General features: G+C 47.8%; 1 protein-coding gene across 2 annotated transcripts in view; it reads right to left on the bottom strand.

Annotated features, from left to right (window-relative positions):
- Positions 1 to 15,974, bottom strand: part of ANKRD13A (ankyrin repeat domain 13A) — a 227,682-nt gene that overhangs the window by 139,105 nt on the left and 72,603 nt on the right. Inside the window, exons 4-5 of one of the 2 annotated variants that reach the window (XM_063913225.1) lie at positions 15,910 to 15,955; positions 14,282 to 14,425 (exon numbers count right to left, since the gene is read on the bottom strand). In XM_063913225.1, coding sequence (XP_063769295.1) covers positions 14,282 to 14,425; positions 15,910 to 15,955 — 190 coding nt within the window. The remainder of the gene's footprint in view (positions 1 to 14,281; positions 14,426 to 15,909; positions 15,956 to 15,974) is intronic. The other variant, XM_063913226.1, reaches the window with a different exon arrangement.

Raw genomic sequence — 15,974 nt, forward strand, 5'->3', positions numbered from 1 at the left:
ATGCTCTGATAGAGGACAGGACCCCACTAGCCCTTTGGGGAGACAGAGGGAGAGTTTGCCAGCACACACCAGAGCGCTATATATATACAGGGATAACCTTATATAAGTGTTTTTCCCCTTATAGCTGCTGTAATTTTTAATACTGCGCGTAATTAGTGCCCCCCTCTCTTTTTTAACCCTTTCTGTAGTGTAGTGACTGCAGGGGAGAGCCAGGGAGCTTCCCTCCAACGGAGCTGTGAGGGAAAATGGCGCCAGTGTGCTGAGGAGATAGGCTCCGCCCCCTTCTCGGCGGCCTTATCTCCCGTTTTTTTGTGTATTTTGGCAGGGGTTAAATTCATCCATATAGCCCAGGAGCTATATGTGATGCATTTTTTTGCCATCCAAGGTGTTTTTATTGCTGCTCAGGGCGCCCCCCCCCAGCGCCCTGCACCCTCAGTGACCGGAGTGTGAAGTGTGCTGAGAGCAATGGCGCACAGCTGCAGTGCTGTGCGCTACCTTGTTGAAGACAGGACGTCTTCTGCCGCCGATTTTCCGGACCTCTTCTGTCTTCTGGCTCTGTAAGGGGGCCGGCGGCGCGGCTCTGGGACCCATCCATGGCTGGGCCTGTGATCGGTCCCTCTGGAGCTAATGTCCAGTAGCCTAAGAAGCCCAATCCACTCTGCACGCAGGTGAGTTCGCTTCTTCTCCCCTTAGTCCCTCGATGCAGTGAGCCTGTCGCCAGCAGGTCTCACTGAACATAAAAAACCTAAAACTAAACTTTTCACTAAGCAGCTCAGAAGAGCCACCTAGTGTGCACCCTTCTCGTTCGGGCACAAAAATCTAACTGAGGCTTGGAGGAGGGTCATAGGGGGAGGAGCCAGTGCACACCAGGTAGTTCTAAAGCTTTACTTTTGTGCCTAGTCTCCTGCGGAGCAGCTATTCCCCATGGTCCTTACGGAGTCCCCAGCATCCACTTAGGACGTTAGAGAAAAGGAGTGTTATGGTAGACTTACCATGGTTAACACTCTTTCTGCAATATACATTGTTTCCACAGGAAAACATCGGGGTGTAGAGCGGATCTTGATCCAGAGGCACCAACAGGCTAAAGCTTTAGGCTGTCCCAGGACGCATTGGGGCCTCCTCTATAAACCCCGCCTCCAGGCACTAAGAGCTCAGTTTCGTTAACCAGTCAAATGCAGGAGCAGGCAAAAGAGAAGGCAGATGTTAGTCACATAGAACCACATTCTCACGGCAGGAGAAGGTACCAGCGGCTACTGCCATACAAACCCATAGAAACTAGGTGGTCAGGGTGGGCGCCCTGTGGAACCAATGTACCTCGCAGAAAGTGTGTTAACCATGGTAAGTCTACCATAACACTCCTTTTCTGCAGCAGGATACATTGGTTTCCACAGGGAAACATTGGGGATGTCCTTAAGCAGTTCCTAGGGAGGGGACGCGTCTTAGTGGTTATGAGAATCCGGCGTCCAACGGAAGCATCCTGGGTGGCGGAAGTATCAAAGGCATAAAACCTAAGAAACGTGTTCACTGTGGACCACGTAGTCAACTTGCACAATTGTTCTGTGGACGCGCCACGGCGGGCCACCCAAGAAGGTCCAACAGATCAAGTAGAATGGGCTTTAATAGCAGCAGGAGCTTGGAGACCAAGACGCTTGTGAAATCACCATTTTAATCCATCTGGTCAAGGTTTGCTTATTCACAGGCCAGCCATGTTTGGGGACACCCAACAAGACAAAAAGGGTATCTGACCTCCTGATAGAGACAGTCCTCTCCACATATACACGGAGAGCCCTTAACATATCCAAAGAACGCTCTTTGGACGACAAGTCTGAAGAGAAAGGCCAGAACCACAATCTCTTGGTTAAGGTGAAAAGATGACACCACCTTAGGCAAATAACCCGGTCGAGTTCATAGAACTGCCCGGTCACATTGAAAAATCAAATAGGGTGGACGACATGACAAAGCGCCGAAGTACGACACCTATCTTGCAGAGGCAATAGCCAGCAAGAACAGGACCTTGGCCGTGAGCCATTTAAGGTCCGCCGACTCAAGAGGTTTAAATGGACACTCTTGCAGGGCTTTTAGTACAACAGCCAAATCCCATGGAGCCACAGGAGGGACATAGGGAGGCTGAATCCTAAGTACGCCCTGAGTAAATGTATGAACGTCAGGTAAAGACGCAATTTTTCTCTGAAAACATACCGACAAGGCAGATATGTGAACCTTGAGGGAGGCCTGACAGAGCCCTAGGTCAAGGCCTTGTTGCAGAAAAGCCAGGACTCTGAACGTTCTGAATCAATATGCATCATAATTCTTACTGTCACACCAGGTGAAGTAAGAATTACAAACCCTGTAATAAAATTCGGGCAGATGCCAGTTTGCGTGCTTTCGACAGTCTGGATAACCGCCTCGGAAAATCCTTTGGCCCTCAGGAGTGATGCTTCAAGAGCCACGCCGTCAAAGCCAGTCTGGCCAGGTCTGGGTAAAGACAAGAGCCCTGTACGTGAAGGTCCGGTCGCTGAGGAAGTAGAAGGGGTATCTGCATCGATAGACCCTGCAGGTCTGAGAACCAATGCCTTCGAGGCTACGCTGGAGCGACTAGAAGTAGTATTCCTCCTTGTTTGAACTTCCGTAGTACCCTGGCAGGAGTGACACTGGAGGGAACACGTAGGGCAGCCGAAAGTTCCATGGAACCGCCAGTGCATCCACGAGGATTCCTGGTCCTTGATCAGAAGACCGGTACCATGTGATTGCGTTGAGACGCCATTAGGTCTACGTCCGGTAGGCCCCATCTGTCCGGATGAAGAATCCACTCTCCGGCATGCACGTCCTGGCAACAGAGGAAGTCCCGGAATGAACACTGCTGGCATGGCTGGCAGATGGCGTTCCGCCCAACAAAGGATTTTTGATACTTCAATCCTTGTCATGCGGCTTCGAGAGCCACCTTGATGGTTTATGTATGCCACTATAGTGGCATTGTCTGATCGTACTTGAACAGGCCTGTTCTGTACTAGAGGTAGGGCGAGAAATAGTGCATTGAACACTGCCCTCAGCTCCAGAATATTTATTGGAAGGAGTGATTCCTCCTTGATCCAACGACCATGAAAAGAGTGTTGCTCCAACACCGCTTGCCGTCCCCTCAGACAGGCATTTGTTGTCAGCAGAAACCAGTCGGGGACCCAGAAAGGACGGCCCCTGCTCTTGCTGGTCCTGGATTCCCCAGGTCAGCAACAGGCGAACCTCCGGAGTCAAAGAGATCATGTGAAATCTGATCCAATGAGGCAGGCCATCCCACTTGGACAGAATTAACATGTGTAGTGGGCGGAAATTAAATTGAGCGTACTCTACCATGTCGAAGGCCGATACCATCAGGGCAAGCACTTGCATCACCGAGTGTATAGACACTCTAGTACAACTGAGGAAGCATCTTATCCTGTCCTGAATCTTCAGGATTTTTTCTGGAGACAGAAACAGTCTTCTGACTGTGTGTGTCCAGGAGTGCCCCCCAGGTGCACAATGCTCTGAGCTGGGACCAGCGAGGACTACCTCCATTTGATAAGCCACACGTGGCCTTGCAGGAATGTTACCTTCATTTGCAGATGACAGAAGAAGGACTTCTGGCAAATTCCCATGAATCATCAGGTCGTCTAGACACGGCAGGATGCAGACTCCCTGGCGACGGAGATGAGCCGTCATAACAGCCATGACCTTGTGAAGATCTGAGGATCGGTTGCCAGTCCAAATGGCAGAGCCTAGAATTAGAATGGAGGTTGCCATTCGCAAACCGCAGAAACTGCTGATGTGATATGGCAAAAGGTATATGCAGGTATGCAGCCTGTATATCCAGGGATACCATATAGTCTCCGGGTTCCCTAGCCAGTACAATGGAGCGCAGTGTTTCTATATGAAACCTGGACACTCTCACAAACTTGTTCAAAGATTTGAGATTTAGTATAGGCCGGAAGGACCCACTGAGTTTCGGGACAGAAACAGGGTAGAATAATAATCTCTACCTCTCTGGGACTGAGTTACCGGCACAATCACTCCTGTACTCAGGAGGGAACACACCACAGCTTGTAGAATTTGCACCTGTAAATGGATCCGAAAGGAGGACCGTAGTGCAGAACTGGCAAGGGACACGTCACTTGAACTAGACAGAGTACCCGTGAGAGATACCCATGCGTCTAAGTGGTCTTTAACCAGATCTGGGTGAACTGTAAAAGTCGGCCTCCCACCCTGGGATACCCCAGAGGGAGGCTCACCCCGTCATGCAGCAGGCTTGTCATGTTTTGAAGCAGGCTGACAGGCTTTCCAAGATTGTTTGGTCCTGGGCTTTGTGGTTTTGGGAGCACGAGATTGTCTCGGGTATGCCTGACCTTTTGCATTCCCTTGAGGCCGAAAGGAAGGGAAAGTGCTACCTATTGCCTCCTGTGCAGAAGGATTAGTAGTGGGGAGAAAAGCCGTCTTAGCGGCTGCTATTTCAGGCACTATTTTATTTAGGTCTACCTCAAACAAAATGTCCTCAGTGACGTTGAGAACCTCCAAGGTCTTTTGGAGTTCAGGTCCACTTTCCATGACCCCAACCACAGTATGCGGCGAGCCAGGACAGACGTAGTCGAAATCCTTGGCTGCCAAAACACCCGCCTCGGAGGACGCCTCCTGAACGTATCAGGTGGCGGTGGTAGTGTGAGACAGGTATTGTCTGGCATTGTCAGATATATCCTCGGGCAGCTCTTCCTCGAATGCCTGAACCCACGCCTCAATTGTAGCCCAGGATGCAGCTATAGTAGGTCTATGAATGGCACCAGTAAAGGAGTATATAGACTTCAGGAATCCCTCCACACGCTTATCTGTCAGTTCCTTCAGTGAGGTGACAGTGATGACAGGCAGAGTGAATGACACCAAAAGGCGGGTGAGAATCCACCAGCGGTTGAGTCTCCCATTGTTACATAACTGCAGGGAGAGGGTAGCGAGCCAAGGCCCATTTTTGGCAGAGGGAATTTCCTCCCTGGATTAAACCAGGGTTCCCCTCTGATGTCCACAATGAGATCAGAATGGGTTAATATAGTTTTAACCACCTTCTGCTGTTTAAATTTATCAGTTTTCTTTGCCACAGCAGTGGAATCCTCCTCTTTGAAGGAAAATAAGAATTTACTTACCGATAATTCTATTTCTCGGAGTCCGTAGTGGATGCTGGGGTTCCTGAAAGGACCATGGGGAATAGCGGCTCCGCAGGAGACAGGGCACAAAAGTAAAGCTTTTACAGGTCAGGTGGTGTGTACTGGCTCCTCCCCCTATGACCCTCCTCCAGACTCCAGTTAGGTACTGTGCCCGGACGAGCGTACACAATAAGGGAGGATTTTGAATCCCGGGTAAGACTCATACCAGCCACACCAATCACACCGTACAACTTGTGATCTAAACCCAGTTAACAGTATGATAACAGAGGAGCCTCTGAAAGATGGCTTCCTAAACAATAACCCGAATTAGTTAACAATAACTATGTACAAGTATTGCAGATAATCCGCACTTGGGATGGGCGCCCAGCATCCACTACGGACTCCGAGAAATAGAATTATCGGTAAGTAAATTCTTATTTTCTCTATCGTCCTAAGTGGATGCTGGGGTTCCTGAAAGGACCATGGGGATTATACCAAAGCTCCCAAACGGGCGGGAGAGTGCGGATGACTCTGCAGCACCGAATGAGAGAACTCCAGGTCCTCCTTTGCCAGGGTATCAAATTTGTAAAAATTTACAAACGTGTTCTCCCCTGACCACGTAGCTGCTCGGCAGAGTAGTAATGCCGAGACCCCTCGGGCAGCCGCCCAAGATGAGCCCACCTTCCTTGCGGAATGGGCCTTAACAGATTTAGGCTGTGGCAGGCCTGCCACAGAATGTACAAGTTGAATTTTGTTACAAATCCAACGAGCAATCGACTGCTTAGAAGCAGGTGCACCCAACTTGTTGGGTGCATACAGTATAAACAGCGAGTCAGATTTTCTGACTCCAGCCGTCCTTTAAATGTATATTTTTAAGGCTCTGACAACGTCCAACAACTTGGAGTCCTTCAAGTCGTCTGTAGCCGCAGGCACTACAATAGGCTGGTTCAGGTGAAACGCTGATACCACCTTAGGGAGAAAATGCGTCCGCAGCTCTGCCCTATGTCGAATGGAAAATTAAATAAGGGCTTTTATAAAACAAAGCCGCCAGTTCAGATACTCTCCCGGCCGAAGCCAGGGCCAGTAACATAGTCACTTTCCATGTGAGATATTTCAAATCCACCTTCTTTAGTGGTTCAAACCAATTTGATTTGAGGAAATCTAAAACTACATTTAGATCCCACGGTGCCACCTTAGGCACCACAGGAGGCTGTATATGCAGTACTCCTGTGATAAAAATCTGGACCTCAGGGACTGAGGCCAATTCTTTTTGGAAGAATATTGATAGGGCCGAAATTTGAACCTTAATAGATCCCAATTTGAGACCCATAGACAATCCTGATTGCAGGAAATGTAGGAAAACGACCCAGTTGAAATTCCTCCATCGGAGCACTCCGCTGCTCGCACCACGCAACATATTTTCGCCAAATACGGCGATAAAGCTTCGCGGTGACTTCCTTCCTTGCCTTTATCAAGGTAGGAATGACTTCTTCTGGAATGCCTTTTCCTTTTAGGATCTGGCATTCAAACGCCATGCCGTCAAACGCAGCCGCGGTAAGTCTTGAAAAAGACAAGTACCCTGCTGAAGCAGGTCCCTTCTCAGAAGTAGAGGCCACGGATCGTCCGTGACCATCTCTTGAAGTTCCGGGTACCAAGTCCTTCTTGGCCAATCCGGAGCCACTAGTCTTACTCCACTTTGCCGTATAATTCTCAATACCTTTGGTATGAGAGGCAGAGGAGGAAACACATATACCGACTGGTACACCCAAGGTGTTACCAGCGCGTCCACAGCTATTGCCTGCGGATCTCTTGACCTGGCGCAATACCTGTCCAGTGTTTTGTTGAGGCGAGACGCCATCATGTCCACCATTGGTTTTACCCAACGGTTTAATAGCATGTGGAAAACTTCTGGATGAAGTCTCCACTCTCCCGGGTGAAGGTCGTGTCTGCTGAGGAAGTCTGCTTCCCAGTTGTCCACGCCCGGGATGAATACTGCTGACAGTGCTATCACGTGATTCTCCGCCCAGCGAAGGATCCTGGCAGCTTCTGCCATTGCCCTCCTGCTTCTTGTGCCGCCCTGTCTGTTTACATGGGCGACTGCCGTGATGTTGTCCGACTGGATCAACACCGGTCTTCCTTGAAGCAGAGGTTCCGCCTGGCTTAGAGCATTGTAGATTGCTCTTAGTTCCAGAATGCTTATGTGAAGAGACTTTTTCAGGCTCGACCACACTCCCTGGAAATTTCTTCCCTGTGTGACTGCTCCCCAGCCTCTCTGGCTGGCACCCGTGGTCACCAGGATCCAATCCTGCATGCCGAATCTGCGGCCCTCCAATAGATGAGCCTCCTGCAACCACCACAGAAAGGATACCCTTGTCCTCGGCGACAGGGTTATCCGCAGGTGCATCTGAAGATGCGACCCTGACCATTTGTCCAACAGATCCCTTTGCATGGAATCTGCCGAAAGGGATTGCTTCGTAAGAAGCTACCATTTTTTCCCAGGACTCTTGTGCATTGATGTACAGACACCTTTCCTGGTTTTAGGAGGTTCCTGACCAGGTCAGATAACTCCTTGGCTTTTTCTTCGGGAAGAAAAACCTTTTCTGAACTGTGTCCAGAATCATCCCCAGGAACAGCAGACGAGTTGTCGGCATTAATTGGGATTTTGGAATATTCAGAATCCATCCGTGCTGCTTTAGCACCTCTTGAGATAGTGCTAAACCCATCTCTAGCTGTTCTCTGGACCTTGCCCTTATTAGGAGATCGTCCAAGTATGGGATAATTAATACGCCTTTTCTTCGAAGAAGAAATATTATCTCGGCCATTACCTTTGTAAAGACCCGAGGTGCCGTGGACAAACCAAACGGCAGCATCTGAAACTGATAGTGACAGTTTTGTACAACGAACCTGAGGTACCCCTGGTGTGAGGGGTAATTGGAACGTGGAGATACGCATCCTTGATGTCCAAGGATACCATAAAGTCCCCTTCTTCCAGGTTCGCTTATCACTGCTCTGAGTGACTCCATCTTGAACTTGAACTTCTTTATGTACAGGTTCAAGGACTTCAGATTTAGAATAGGCCTTACCGAGCCATCCGGCTTCGGTACCACAAAAAGAGTGGAATAATACCCCTTCCCTTGTTGTAGAAGAGGTACCTTGACTATCACCTGCTGAGAATACAGCTTGTGAATGGCTTCCAAAACCGTCTCCCTTTCTGAGGGGGACGTTGGTAAAGCAGACTTCAGGAAACGGCGAGGTGGCTCTGTCTCTAATTTCAACCTGTACCCCTGAGATATTATCTGCAGGATCCAGGGATTTACCTGCGAGTGAGCCCACTGCGCGCTGTAATTCTTGAGACGACCCCTACCGCCCCCGAGTCCGCTTGCGAAGCCCCAGCGTCATGCTGAGGCTTTTGTAGAAGCCGGGGAGGGCTTCTGTTCCTGGGAAGGAGCTGCCTGTTGCTGTCTCTTCCCTCGTCCTCTGCCTCGTGGCAGATATGAATAGCCCTTTGCTCTCTTATTTTTAAAGGAACGAAAAGGCTGCGGTTGAAAGGTCGGTGCCTTTTTCTGTTGGGGAGTGACCTGAGGTAGAAAGGTGGATTTCCCGGCCGTAGCCGTGGCCACCAAATCCGATAGACCGACCCCAAATAACTCCTCTACGCATCGCCTGTCCACTGTCGTGTCCATAAAGCTCTTCTGGCCGAAATGGACATAGCACTTACCCGTGATGCCAGTGTGCAGATATCTCTCTGTGCATCACGCATATAAAGAAATGCATCCTTTATTTGTTCTAACGACAGTAAAATATTGTCCCTGTCCAGGGTATCAATATTTTCGATCAGGGACTCTGACCAAACTACCCCAGCACTGCACATCCAGGCAGTCGCAATAGCTGGTCGTAGTATAACACCTGCATGTGTGTATATACCGTTTTGGATATTTTCCATCCTCCTATCTGATGGATCTTTAAGTGCGGCCCTCTCAGGAGAGGGTAACGCCACTTGTTTTGATAAGCGTGTTAGCGCTTTGTCCACCCTAGGAGGTGTTTCCCAGCGCTCCCTAACCTCTGGCGGGAAAGGGTATAAAGCCAATAACTTCTTTGAAATTAGCAGTTTTTTATCGGGGCACCCCACGCTTCATCACACACGTCATTTAATTCTTCTGATTCGGTAAAAACTACTGGTAGTTTTTTCACACCCCACATAATACCCTGTTTAGTGGTACCTGTAGTATCAGCTAAATGTAACATCTCCTTTATTGCCAAAATCATATAACGTGTGGCCCTTTTGGAAAATACGGTTGATTCGTCACCTTCACTACCGGAATCAGTGCCTGTGTCTGGGTCTGTGTCGACCGACTGAGGCAAGGGGCGTTTTACAGCCCCTGACGGTGTTTGAGGCGCCTGGACAGGCACTAAGTGAGTGTCCGGCCGCCTCATGTCGGCAAACGACTGCTTAAGCGAGTTGACGCTATCCCGTAATTCCACAAATAAGGCATCCATTCTGGTGTCGACCCCCTAGAAGGTGACATCCTCATATTTGGCAATTGCTCCGCCTCCACACCAATAACGTCCTCATACATGTCGACACACACGTACCGACACACAGCAGACACACAGGGAATGCTCTATACGAAGACAGGACCCACTAGCCCTTTGGGGAGACAGAGGGAGAGTCTGCCAGCACACACCAAAAAGCGCTATATATGACAGGGATAGCCTTATGATTAAGTGCTCCCTTATAGCTGCTTTTATATTAATATATTGCCATTTATTTTGCCCCCCCTCTCTGTTATACCCTGTTTCTGTAGTGCAGTGCAGGGGAGAGACCTGGGAGCCTTCCTGACCAGCGGAGCTGTGACAGAAAATGGCGCCGTGTGCTGAGGAGATAGGCCCCGCCCCTTTTCCGGCGGGCTCGTCTCCCGCTATTTAGTACATTTAGGCAGGGGTAAATATCTCCATATAGCCTCTGGGGCTATATGTGAGGTATTTTTAGCCTTTTTAAAGGTTTACATTTGCCTCCCAGGGCGCCCCCCCCCAGCGCCCTGCACCCTCAGTGACTGCCGTGTGAAGTGTGCTGAGAGGAAAATGGCGCACAGCTGCAGTGCTGTGCGCTACCTTAAGAAGACTGCAGGAGTCTTCAGCCGCCGATTCTGGACCTCTTCTTGCTTCAGCATCTGTGAGGGGGCCGGCGGCGTGGCTCCGGTGACCATCCAGGCTGTACCTGTGATCGTCCCTCTGGAGCTTCATGTCCAGTAGCCAAGAAGCCAATCCATCCTGCACGCAGGTGAGTTCACTTCTTCTCCCCTCTGTCCCTCGTTGCAGTGATCCTGTTGCCAGCAGGAATCACTGTAAAATAAAAAACCTAAGCTAAACTCTCTAAGCAGCTCTTTATGAGAGCCACCTAGAATTGCACCCTTCTCGGCCGGGCACAAAAATCTAACTGGAGTCTGGAGGAGGGTCATAGGGGGAGGAGCCAGTACACACCACCTGACCTGTAAAAGCTTTACTTTTGTGCCCTGTCTCCTGCGGAGCCGCTATTCCCCATGGTCCTTTCAGGAACCCCAGCATCCACTTAGGACGATAGAGAAATGCTTATTAGCATCCACTAAGGCAGGGACATCAATCTGCAAGGAAGAATCCTCATCAGTAACACATGATTCAGTGTCTGACAGGACCATATGCTCCCCCTCATCTTCAGATGAAACATCAGAGAGGATTTTGGATTGCGAGGAGGAAACAGCCCGCTTATAGGACCCAGAGACACGGGAGTGACCTGGTGTTGGTTTCTGTCTAACCAAAGACTGATACACTGCTGCAGTTCGTTAGACAATATTTCCGCCCAAGGCAGTATGGGGCAATATGAGGTGCACCGGTGTACCCAGTAGGTTGGTGAACGCAGCCCAGGGTGCTCCATTGCATGAGCTGCGGACTGACTGGGAGGCGTATGACATTTTGTACACAGACCGTCATATAACACTTCCCCCTCTGGTAAATTCCTGGAGCATGCTCTGCATAATGCAGGAGCTACCACTGATTTACTGCCTTTTCTGTTAGACATTATGTGAGAATGCAACAACAGAGCGACTTTGTACGATACAGCCAGACAAAGTATAACACTTGCGATTAAATTCGGTAATATGTGACTGAGTGCACAGTGGAATATACGTACAGGTTGAGTATCCCATATCCAAATATTCCGAAACACGCAATATTCCGAAATACGAAATTTTTTGAGTGAGATAGTGAAACCTTTGTTTTCTGATGGCTCAATGTACACAAACTTTGTTGAATATAAAAAGTTATTAAAAATATTGTATTAAATGACCTTCAGGCTGTGTGTATAAGGTGTATATGAAACATAAATGATTTGTGTGAATGTACACACTTTGCTTAATGCACAAAATTATAAAAAATATTGGCTAAAACTACCTCAGGCTGTGTGTATAAGGTGTATATGAAACATAAATGCATTCTGTGCTTAGACTTAGGTCCCATCGCCATGATATCTCATTATGGTATGCAATTATTCCAAAATACGGAAAAATCCGATATCCAAAATACTTCTGGTCCCAAGCATTTTGGATAAGGGACACTCAACCTGTATTGGATAAATGAATGAAATATTCTTATTAAATACTTTGTTCTTTACATAGCTGAATGTGCTGACAACAAAATCACACAAACATTATCAATGGAAATCAAATTTATTAAACATGGAGGTCTGGATTTGGAGTCATACTCAAAATTAAAGTGGAAAAACACACTACAGGCTGATCCAACTTTGATGTAATGTCCTTAAAACAAGTAAAAATGAGGCTCAGTAGTGTGTGTGGCCTCCATGTTCCTGTATGACCTCCCTACAACACCTGGGCATGCTCCTGATGAGGTGGCGGATGGTCTCCTGAGGGATCTCCTCCCAGACCTGGACTAAGGCATCCGCCAACTCCTGGACAGTCTGTGGTGCAATGTGGCGTTGGTGGATGGAGTGAGACATGATGTCCCAGATGTGCTCAATTGGATTCAGGTCTGGGGAATGGGCGGGCCAGTCCATAGCATCAATGCCTTCGTCTTGCAGGCACTGCTGACACACTCCAGCAACATGAGGTCTAGCATTGTCTTGCATTAGGAGGAACCCAGGGCCAACCGCACCAGCATAGGGTCTCACAAGGGGTCTGAGGATCTCATCTCGGTACCTAATGGCAGTCAGGCTACCTCTGGCGAGCACATGGAGGGCTGTGCGGCCCCCCAAAGAAATGCCACCCCACACCATTACTGACCCACTGCCAAACCGGTCATGCTAGAGGATGTTGCAGGCAGCAGAACGTTCTCCTTGGCGTCTCCGGACTCTGTCACGTCTGTCACATGTGCTCAGTGAGAACCTGCTTTCATCTGTGAAGAGCACAGGGTGCCAGTGGTGAATTTGCCAATCTTGGTGTTCTCTGGCAAATGCCAAACGTCCTGCACGGTGTTGGGCTGTAAGCACAACCCCCACCTGTGGACGTCGGGCCCTCATACCACCCTCATGGAGTCTGTTTCTGATCGTTTGAGTAGACATGCACATTTGTGGCTTGCTGGAGGTCATTTTGCAGGGCTCTGGCAGTGCTCCTCCTGTTCCTCCTTGCACAAAGGCGGAGGTAGCGGTCCTGCTGCTGGGTTGTTGCCCTCCTACGGCCTCCTCCACGTCTCCTGATGTACTGGTCTGTCTCCTGGTAGCTCCTCCATGCTTTGGACACTACGCTGACAGACACAGCAAACCTTCTTGCCACAGCTCGCATTGATGTGCCATCCTGGATGAGCTGCACTACCTGAGCCACTTGTGTGGGTTGCAGACTCCGTCTCATGCTACCACTAGAGTGAAAGCACCGCCAGCTTTCAAAAGTGACCAGACCATAAGCCAGAAAGCATAGGAGCTGAGAAGTGGTCTGTGGTCACCATCTGCAGAACAACTCCTTTATTGGGGGTGTCTTGCTAATTGCCTATGATTTCCACCTGTTGTCTATTCCATTTGCACAACAGCATGTGAAATTGATTGTCAATCAGTGTTGCTTCCTAAGTGGACAGTTTGATTTCACAGACGTGTGATTGACTTGGAGTTACATTGTGTTGTTTAAGTGTTCCCTTTATTTTTTTGAGCAGTGTATATGTGTGTATATATATATATATATATATATATATATATATATATATATATATATATATATATCACAGCGCGGTCCTAGACCGGAGGTACATATCAGAATGCTCGCACAATATATTCTGCAACAGGTACACTCTTCCTTAACTAATGCTGTCTATATAAAGACATGTAGAATAGTCAAGTATTTGTAAAGTCACAGGGCTGTATACAGGCGGCTTTACAAGGGAGACCTTGCCCTGCAATCCGAGAGACCAGTAGCAACTATGTTCAGAAGGTGGCGCCCAGCGTCTCTGTCAGGGAATGAGGGAGAGTGTGAGGCAGCTCCATGGTGGGAAAATCTACTCAGAGATGGCGCCCTAGGCCGGGGAAAGGGCTACAGATCAAGCGCCAGTTCCCCTATGCTGGACTACCACCACAGGTACTATAGAGCCTTATTAAATGGGGCCTTAGTACACCCGACCTGTACTCTTACGCCCTGGAGGTCTAGTGGGGTCCCTGCTCGGTGACAGTGTCCACGCCAGCGCCGCGACCAGTCTCCCTAGGTCTACACTATATATATATATATATATATATATATATATATATATATATATATATATATATATATATATATATATATATATAGTGTATGTATATATATAATGTATGTATATATATATATATATATATGTATATACATACATATATATATAAAAAATAGTAAAAGCAGAAATAAAAGAGGTTCTGTGGATTTAGTAGACTGGCAATCCACATATTAATGCTGGTTACTCTTAATTCATACTAGACAAAAGTATCTATACTAGCTGCTTTTACAACTCCTTGTGTCCAATACTAGTGTATCCAAGGACATGAGATACGATTAAGCCTAAAAAGAATTGTCAAAATATTTGCTCACTAGGAGCACTGCTGCATCAACGTTTACTCCCAATATTTAATTCTACTGGAGCACATTACACTACATTTGAGCTCATACAGTGAAATGATTATTCACCTTCTTCTTTAAATATAAAGCTATGTTTCCCTCGGATCCAGCTCATATTCTCAAAACCTAGCAAAGTGGCATCTACTCGAAGCTTGGCACCACTTTTCCATATACGACAGACATCACTGGGGCACACCCTTGACAACAACGGAACTGCAAGAGAGTGAGTAAAAGATGAAACTGATGACACGAGAGTGAATTTCAGCCTGGCATTTTTAACTATTTTCCTCATACATCCAGCCTCAATACGCCATGAAGCGTGGAATGCCTGGAGTGAGTGAGCCGCCAGGTCCTGTACAACTCTGCTAACGCTGGCCGCCTTTTTATTTGCTGAAAAATCAACTGGGATGCACAAGGAGACTGTGCCGATTAATTGGATATATGACACTTGTTTATTGTGTGTGACTGAGTCTGTATACGGAGCACATAAGAACCTGTATTGAAAAAAAAAAAGCTGCAGCTGCTACATTGTAGTACTTTGTGAACAGTTGCAGAGACCCAGTCACAAACAGATATACAAGTGTCATATCAAATTAATCAGCACAGTCTAGTGTGCAATCTAGCTGCATCGCGTTGCGCCTAAGACTGCCAACAATACAGAATGGTAATGTAGAAATGAATGGTGTGCAAGCTTGTGACAGATGAGCATGAAATCTGATCCTATAATAGCAACAATGCAGACTGCCCATCAAGTAACCTACTGACTCAGCAGCACACAGCAGTCACCTGATAGAAGTGTGTGGCTGGAGAAGAGTGGAAGGAAGGTAGAACAACCCTGAAAATGTACTAGAATAGTGAAACACTTTATAAAACGTACTCTTACACTATGTAGGAGCAACACATCAGGAGGCTGTATTTTGAAGCGCCCTCTCCCATAATAGTGAAAGCTTTACAAAACGTCATATTCTTGATGTATTTATAGTGTAAATACAGGTACAGGCGGGGAGACAATACACAGTGGGGTGGTGTCCGAGAGCGCATTCTGTGCCTTGGCATGTATGTTTCAAGAAGCTATTATTTTCTCCTTATAGCTGCACATTGGAAGAGGTGCAAGCCCCAGATTCCTGCCATGCAGCCTCTAAAAGCACATCCCCTGTAGTGTGACAGAGATGACACTGCCTAGAATGGCAGCAGTAAGCAGGGGATAAATAACGAGTTCTTGGAACATTTATATGCAGAGCACAGAAAGCTTCTCTCTACACACAACAGGCTGAAGGTAAGGCCTACACATTTATGGGGTGCATTTATCAAGAATTGCATATGCATTTGCGACCTGGGCACGATATTAGCACACAGAGTCGCATTGTAAAATGCAATTCTAACGCCAGGATGTATTAAAGAGCACCCGCAGATCCCTGTGCTGCTGGGGCTACTGTGCATGAACCCTCTGCCAGCTAACTAAGCAAAGTGTAGCCCTTAGGCCAATCTCCGGAATGTGAAATTGGTAAACTTGGCGCAATGCATGGAATGGAGGGATCGCAGCAAGTATCTCTGATACATTTTGGGGGGGTAGTAAATGTTTGGGAGATTTCAGAAATTAACCCACAAAGATTCAATAACAAATGTTTTAAATTTACATTTTCAATCATTTCAGTTTTATGCTTAGGACCACTAGTAAAAAGATGGTTTCAACTCACCCCAGCTTGTAAACTCCCACTTCATTTCCACATAAAAATCAGATGCCTATTGCAAAGAGAAAGAG

The sequence above is a fragment of the Pseudophryne corroboree genome, chromosome 1 (genome assembly GCF_028390025.1).
Source record: "Pseudophryne corroboree isolate aPseCor3 chromosome 1, aPseCor3.hap2, whole genome shotgun sequence".
NCBI lineage: Eukaryota > Metazoa > Chordata > Amphibia > Anura > Myobatrachidae > Pseudophryne > Pseudophryne corroboree.